General features: G+C 46.6%; 1 protein-coding gene across 1 annotated transcript in view; it reads right to left on the bottom strand.

Annotated features, from left to right (window-relative positions):
* Positions 1–7,721, bottom strand: part of THBS4 (thrombospondin 4) — a 59,045-nt gene that overhangs the window by 2,276 nt on the left and 49,048 nt on the right. The window contains exons 16-20 of the mRNA XM_015417204.1: positions 5,428–5,621; positions 4,517–4,695; positions 3,458–3,506; positions 884–1,080; positions 476–648 (exon numbers count right to left, since the gene is read on the bottom strand). Of these exons, the coding sequence (XP_015272690.1) occupies positions 476–648; positions 884–1,080; positions 3,458–3,506; positions 4,517–4,695; positions 5,428–5,621 (792 nt within the window). The remainder of the gene's footprint in view (positions 1–475; positions 649–883; positions 1,081–3,457; positions 3,507–4,516; positions 4,696–5,427; positions 5,622–7,721) is intronic.

The following is a 7,721-nucleotide window of genomic DNA, read 5'->3' as shown; positions in this document are numbered from 1 at the left end:
CAAGGCCCTAGCTTGAGGTGTTAGATCAGGGCATTGTAAACTTGACTGCTTTAAAAGGATCAGACACTGTAATTTGAAACAAAGGAGTAAGAAATGTGGAACCGGACTGAAGGCTTGGGACGGACAATGCATTCCCCTCCTATTTCTGCTTAGAGCAATCTCTGTCCGTTTTATGGTGCCCGGTCAATTCAGCATTCAGACAACTTCACCTTGGCCTCCATAACTCTTTGCAATATATGCAAATTGGATGGATCTGCATGCCATCCACATCATTCAGATTTTCTTGGCACAAAATTAGTTTTCTTAAGTCAGCTGTTTCACACATTACACAGCAACTGCCCCTTGGTATCCAGCCACAGAGGTTCTCCACAGGGTGGTACAGGCACTCCTAGAACTCACCTAACAGCGTATCTGTGCAATATAGGTACACCTTGAAAAACAGGTGCTTTCTCCACTTTTTACATCATTGTCCTACCTAATGTATCCAACTTGAGGTCTGTGCTGCAGGAACCAGCGATAGGAAACTTTATCCTTCCAGCCGACGTTTCGGGGGTCTTTCCACAGCAATCTGACTTGGTCATTAGTGTCCCCAGTATGCCAAAGTGAATTCCTGAGGTGCTCCCCTGGCCCAGACTTTGACTTAACGGCCTGCGCAGACACACCAAAAGGAAGAAATTAACTTTCCATGTGGATTATGAAGAAAAGCAGAAGCATTAATTAGTTTTCCATTCTGTTGTGGGAAACAGGCACCTGACCCAAGCAAACCTATTCGTTACTCCACTAGCAACCAGGCCAGCTGAATGCTGGGCCAGTTTCATCTTAGCACTTCACTAGATGACGGCATTAATGAGATTTTGGGCACTGTTGGCTCGGGAGCAAGCACCTTCAGCTGAATTCCTGGTTCTGCGACGGCTCGGAAGGGAGTTGCTTGCCAGTAGGTCTGTTCAGTCTGTTTCCACATCACCACGTAAAAGCTGGAGCTGTCTTGATAACCAAAAATGAAGCCTGCGTAGTCATCATCAGTCGCTGTGTTCACATGGAAAGTACCTTCAAAATCGACCCCGTTGAAAGCTGTGTAGCCTGTTCAACAGAGAGGGATGATGTTCCTCAGGTCCAAAGAAACCACAGGCACATAACTTGATCGGCACGTATATGGTCTTTATTTCCAAGTAACGGGCCCAATCCAGACCACCAAAGAGTTTTACCCTCCCCCCCCCACCCCCCGGCCAAGTGAGTATCAACATTGGCTAGGAGAGGGAGATGCCCTTTTCTGAGTTTGGCAACTGGTCCATCTAGCCCAGTACAGTTCAGTAGCAGCTCCACAAGTCATCAGACAAAGCCAGTGTGGTATACCGATTAGCGAGGGGCCGGCCTCTGCATACCCTGAGGTGAGGCAGCTGCTGGGGCCCAAGGCCTCTGGCGGGGCCCACTCTCATAGACTCTCCCCTCCAGCTGTTCATCTCCCCTGCCACTGGTCCATATGCCTTTCCCAGCCCATTTGCTTGCAAGCACTCCGCCACCCATCCTCCCAGCTTTCCAGCATTGATGGGGAAGTGCGTGTGGGTGGTGTACAGAGGCAGCACTCCCGGTGGCCACACCAACTGCATAACCAGCCAGTGATGTTAGGAAAGGGGAGGCTATGTGCACAGGTGGTGGGAGGGTGTGATGGGCAGGAGGCTGTCCTGCCCCTGAGTGGAAAAACTGCCACTCAGCCGAGCCTATGGGAGTGCTGCTCCATCATCCAATCACCTTTCAGGAGGGGGATGGAGTGCTGGAGGGAAGCACAGCAGGAGTGGAGTGGAGTTCTGCTTCAGGGGAGAGAGCAGTGGGAGCTCGCTCAGGAAAAGGAGGAGGAGGAGGATAGATGGATTTATACCCCACCCTTCACTACCCGAAGGCGTCTCAGAGCGGCTTACAATCTCCTTTCCCTTCCCCTCCCCAAAACAGACACCCTGTGAGGCAGGTAGGGCTGAGAGAGCTCTTTCGAGAACTCCTCCTGAGAGAACAGCTCTGAAACAACTTGCAGCTGACCCAAGGACACACCAGCAGCTGCATGGAGGAGTGGGGAATCAAACCCAGTTCTCCCAGATTAAGAGTCCATGCTCCTGACCACTACACCAAACTGGCTCTGCTTGGTAGCTCTGCTTGGTAGTGTGGCAGAGCGGTTTAGCTCTTCCTCTGAGAGGGAACAGAATACCCAATTGTTAGGCCTGTCTCTGGCAATGAGCAGACCTCGCACCATTTAGTCTTGGGAAAGGGCAGCCTGGTGTGGGTGGAATCCTGTCTGTGAGTGAGAGGATCCACCTTGATGGCTGGTCAGTAAAAGCCTGTTTATTCCTGAAAGCAGTAAAGAAAATTCAAACAACTCTCTGAAGCCATAACTAGTTTAAGTTAATTTGTCTCTGCCAGGTTTTGTCCTTTGTACCTGGAGAAGAGAATGATATAAGCCACTCTGGATCACCCCGCCTACGTGGGGGGGGGGGGGGGGCTGTGGCTCAGTGGCAGAGCATCTGCTTGGTATGCAGAAGGTGCCAGGTTCAATCCCCAGCATCAGTGAAAAGGATCAGGTAGCAGGTGATGTGAAAGACCCTGCCTGAGATCCCGGAGAGGGGGACTGCCAGTCCGAGTAGACAATTCTGACGGTGATGGACCAAGGGTCTGATTCAGTATAAGGCAGCTTCACATGAGAAAGGGAGGGTATAAATGAAGCAATTAAACAAAAATCGCACATACAGGTAGACTGCTGGAAAGGGAGGCGTGAGAGGGGCCTGGTGGTGGGCAGAAGGGGGCCTCTGGGCACTGTTTGCCAAAGGCCTCCAGAACCTGGAACCAGCACCGGGAGTGTCAGAATAGGATCTGGGATGTCAGAATAGGATCTGGGTTCCAATCCCAGCTCTGCCACAGAGGCTTGCTGTGTGGCCTTCAGTCTGTCACAGTCTCTCAGCCTAACCTACCTCACAAGGTGGTGGTTGTGAGGACAGAGTGGAGGAGGGGGAGAACGATGTGATATGCTGCTTTGGGTCCCCAAATGGGAGAAAAGTGGGATATAAGTTTTTTTTTTTTTTAAAGCAAGGCAGGAGTATTTCCTTCCTCTGTTAACTTGAGGCTTTTTAATGAAAGGTATTGAGGACTGAATCTAGGACCTCATGTATACAAAGCACAATGCTCAGATGCTAAGCCATTCCTTTGCCCTCTGGTGAGAAGGAGACACCTGAATGGATTCTGGAACTCCCTTCTCTTCTTCAGGCACATGGAGGGGCTCATGCTTTCAGAGGAGACAGCACTGACCATCTGTTAGTCTCCCTCTCTCTGTGTGTGTACACATGCAATAAAGAGCCCTGTAAGAGAAACCCTTGAATCCAGAACTTTAGCAACAATGAAGAAAAAGATCCATGCGCAGAAACCTGTTGTGCTTGTGGAGAGCTGTGTGAACATTTACAGGAAAACAGGCCCATACCTACGGCAAGTCCAGGATCACTGTTCATGGTCTGCACAATCTCCATGCCCTACAAGAGACCCAAGTTAACACAGGTGATGAGCCAAAGAACTGGAATAAGGCTCTTTCGTATGCTACAATCATACTCAAAAAGTTGGATAAGACTTCATGCCTCGCATACTCCTCTCTGTGAGTCTGACAAATCTCCTTTGGCTGTCTTTCAAACAATTAATGTGTCTGCAAATAAAAATTCAAACACAGAGGCTTCCATTATCTCAACTGTAGCTGCTAGCAATTATTGTATGGGGGAATAGCTTTCTATAATTTATGGATTTTATTTTCAAAAGCAAATATCTAGTTTTCACAGCTGTAGTGCCGTTTGGAAATACATAGCTAGTAAATTCGGAGCTGGTAGAATATATTTAGCAAGTCCATCTTGAACTGGATGGCCCAAGCTAGCCTCTATTTGTCTCTTGCCTTGAAAACCCTACGGGGTCACCATAAGTCAGCTGTGATTTGATGGCACTTTCCACCACCCCATTCCAAAGACAACCTGTCATAGCTCCTTTTCTCTCCTTTGCATCCTCCAACCTACATTTCCTTATCTGCTGTGCCCTTCACTTTCAGAAATCATTATAAGAACCCAACTATTGGGTTCGGGCTTGGACCCAAACCTCCACTTGCACATGCAGCAGCACTTAGAGAGTCACCAGTTTCCTCGCCCCTCGGCTACTACCCCCTAAAAAGGTGCTCCAGAGGTTGGCAGGATCCCATGTAGCCCAAGGGGCTGCAAGGGGAGGCCGTCTTCCCCCTGCACACGCGGAGCTTCTGCTTGCACGGATGGCAATTTAGCTCCATGCACTTTATTTTAATTAATGGAGTAAATTTCACATTGAATGATTTGTGGGGGGGGGAATTGAGATTCTTTGTCCCGTAAAAGAGTTCCAGACTGCCGCCTCAGCCCCCCACTAAAGGACAAAATACAGAAGCCTATTTGTTCAAAGGTGCTTTGAGGGCAGCTTTCATCTGTTTTGCAACCTGTCATTCTTAGCTGCTTTTAGATATTGAAGTGTGTTTTACCTGGTTCAGAACCACCCAGTTTGGATCAATCTGAGCATCCCCTTCTGGATCCAGAACCACAGTCTGGTAAGCCCTGAAATCAGTGAGGGTGATCTCTGCATTCTCAGGACAAACATCGATCCGATCAATCACTGTGTCCTGATCAAAATCTGATTCACAGATATCGCCAACTCCATCACCTGGACACACAAGCACAACATGCATCAGGGATGCTGTCTGACTGTTGCTATGGTATGAGACAAACCAAATCAAAAAACGACAGTGAACATCAGACCCCAAAGTATCAACGGACAAACAACTTGTAAATGCAATAAGTAATGTCTATTTGAAGTGCATTCAGTTCACAAATGTACAAAATACAGTTTCAGTAAGTCATAAGGAAAATTCTGCTCTTTTTTATGCCATTAATAATGTCTGTTTGAAATGTATACAATTCACAAACGTTGTGTCCAGATTATTCTCGACGTTTCAAATGGAATTTTTCCTCAGGAAATATCCTGTACAGAGCAGTGACCTTGAAGCTCTAAAGATTATGTCTGTTTTCAACAAGAGCAATAAACAGGCACAGATCACAAAACCTTCCTAAGGCGAATATCACACAAATATCCTTCTGGATCAAAAAAACGCCTCCTCAGTGCAAACCTCATAGATATGTAGAAATTGCACAAGACAGAGAACAATTTTGGACTGCCTCTAATAGTGAAAGGAAGAGATGGACCTTGACAGACGGCTCCGTGTTCACATGACTCTGTTCTACACCAGGCTGGAAATTTAAAATCCTGTCACAGATATTGCAGGTCTATGTGATCCCTTTATTACATTTTCCTTTGAGGAGGCATTGTATTCAGCCAACAGGGTGGGAAAACTGCAGTCGAAGGGGAAAGAAGGAAGAAAGAAAAGGTTGTACATACTGTTGTCATCTTCCTGTCCTGGGTTAGGAACCAGTCGGCAATTATCTGGGCCAGGAGGAATAAGGTCAGGAATTCCATCATTATCATCATCATCATCGCATTCGTCCCCCAACCCGTCCTTATCAGTGTCTAGCTGGGAGCTGTTAATGACTGTGGGACAGTTGTCAGTGGTGTCTTGGTGTCCATCTCCATCACTAGGAGTAAAGCAGGGAGGGGAGAAACACTCTGTTAGTTCCTTCGATATCTAAGGCAAGACAATTATGTCGCTTACATCCTTCTTCAGAGTCAGGGCCTGGTCTGAGGGCCCATGACGCAGCGGCCTGGCTGAAGAAAAGCAGGCCTAGGCTTGCTAAGCACCTGGAGAGGAGACTGCTAGGCAACCTCATGTACATTAACATGACTTTCATGGAAGGAAGGTGGTGTCAGACCCCAGGGTCCAGTTATACTCAACAACTCCCTCTTTAGTGGTGATAAGTTTATTGAGGTATATGCAGGATCCAGAAAGTCACTGTGTCAGAACTAAAGACTTTTGGCGGGCACAAGCTTAATACAGTAAATTCAAAGAAAGGCCCCTTTCCCCAAGCACACGTCACACTCATACCATGCCTAGCATTGCCGCCCCAACCATGTGAAAGACATATGGCTTGGTTATCTACATTTGAGGATGGCACAGAGAGATTCTCAAGGACACCTTCCCTTGGGAAAGAAAAAGGGAGGGAAGGAGGATGACTTGGAAAGTTTTGTCTGCTATAAGCAAAGGTCTCATTCACTCACTCACTCACACCACCCCCTCCCCTAAGGAATTCCCTCCCCCCAATAACAATGGCAACCAAAGCAAGTGAAGCTTAGCGAGGTTTGACAGGTGGGATTAAATGTAATCAATTCTTCTGCCTTTCGTAATGGATTACTGGACTTCTGGAGAATAGGACTGAGGCATCATCCTACCAATGTCTATTAATATTTTTTTAAAAAATCAGAGCAAGGCACAGAACTGTTGATTACTTTCTCAGCATATTCCTTTTGTTGTCCAATCATCTCTGGTGAAGGCATATGAGGCTTTTGGGGGGTGGGGAGAAGATGTTATGGGCTCTGGCCAGGAGCTCTAAAGATTCTCAGAAATTCCAAGGAATCAATATGAGAGATCCAGGTTTGCTACAAGGAGATTTTTAGTAAAGCGTCAAAAATGCAGGCTAAGTTTCCATCTGCTGGGCCTCGAGCTTGCCAGAATTCGAGGCCACCGACATAATTGACTACACATCTTATACCCTAAATGTTGGCTACCAGTCAAGAAATCATTAATTAAGCTATCCCAAACATTTGGATGAGCGAGGCATCCAGAGGGGGGAAGAAACAACCCAAGCTTTGAAGATAAGCTCTGTTAACAAGCATAAGAGAGAGGAAAGTTCCCTTGACAGCAGTTAAGACTCAGGGCAACTAAGCACCAGCCTAGAATAAAGATGGAGTCACCCAGGCCATACAGGAGAGAACAGCAACAATAAAGTTCAAAGATTCCTTTGGGCTAATGCGTACTGTTAGGGAAGGAAGAGGGGAGAGGAGAAATGGCTGAGGCAGTGAAAGATGGTTAGCTGTGTGAAGGGAGGAAAAGAGCTAACAGCTAGACTCTTCAGTAGATGAAAAAGAGATATGAGAGCTAAACAGTCAGGGACACAGCATCAACTTGCTACTTTTTTCAGATACAACAAAAGCCATATAAATGAGAAGGGGAAAAGTTGCTCAAAACGTCTTTTCAACACAGAGGAGGAGGCTGGTTTGAGGGAAAACCCAGTTTGTACATCTTCAATTATTTGTGTCATCTTTACATACAAAACAGTATTCTCTTTTCTTCACACACCCCAAATTCTCCTCAGACTCCAAATTATAGGCATTTTGGCTAATCACAATGGTATCATTGACAAGGAACATTTTTGTCTCTCTCCCTGTATTTGTTGATGTACAACAAGACATAGCAGTTAAGTCCTAGGAGACAAAAATTTAAGGAAAAAATCAAAAGATTCAAATGACCTGAAAGAGCCACTTGACACCCTCTGTAGGCCAAAGCCAGACCTGAAACCACTGTAGGCCAAAGCCAGACCTGAAGCGAGGCGTGTGAAGCTTATTCATGCTCTGATTATGGTGAATAGTACAGATGAACTCCTCAGCCATGAGGCAAGCCATCCCTACAGTAAGTGCCTAATTATCACCACTGCTGCTGCAACTGAAAGCAAAAAACAAACAAACAAACCAGCAAATGGTTTCCAAACTTGCGGCAATCTTTGTTTATTTCAGATAAGGAG

The sequence above is a fragment of the Gekko japonicus genome, unplaced genomic scaffold (genome assembly GCF_001447785.1).
Source record: "Gekko japonicus isolate JY-2015 unplaced genomic scaffold, Gekko_japonicus_V1.1 scaffold1462, whole genome shotgun sequence".
NCBI classification, from domain to species: domain Eukaryota; kingdom Metazoa; phylum Chordata; class Lepidosauria; order Squamata; family Gekkonidae; genus Gekko; species Gekko japonicus.
Note: the sequence above shows the minus strand (reverse complement) of the source record. Positions and strands in the feature narration are given on the sequence as shown.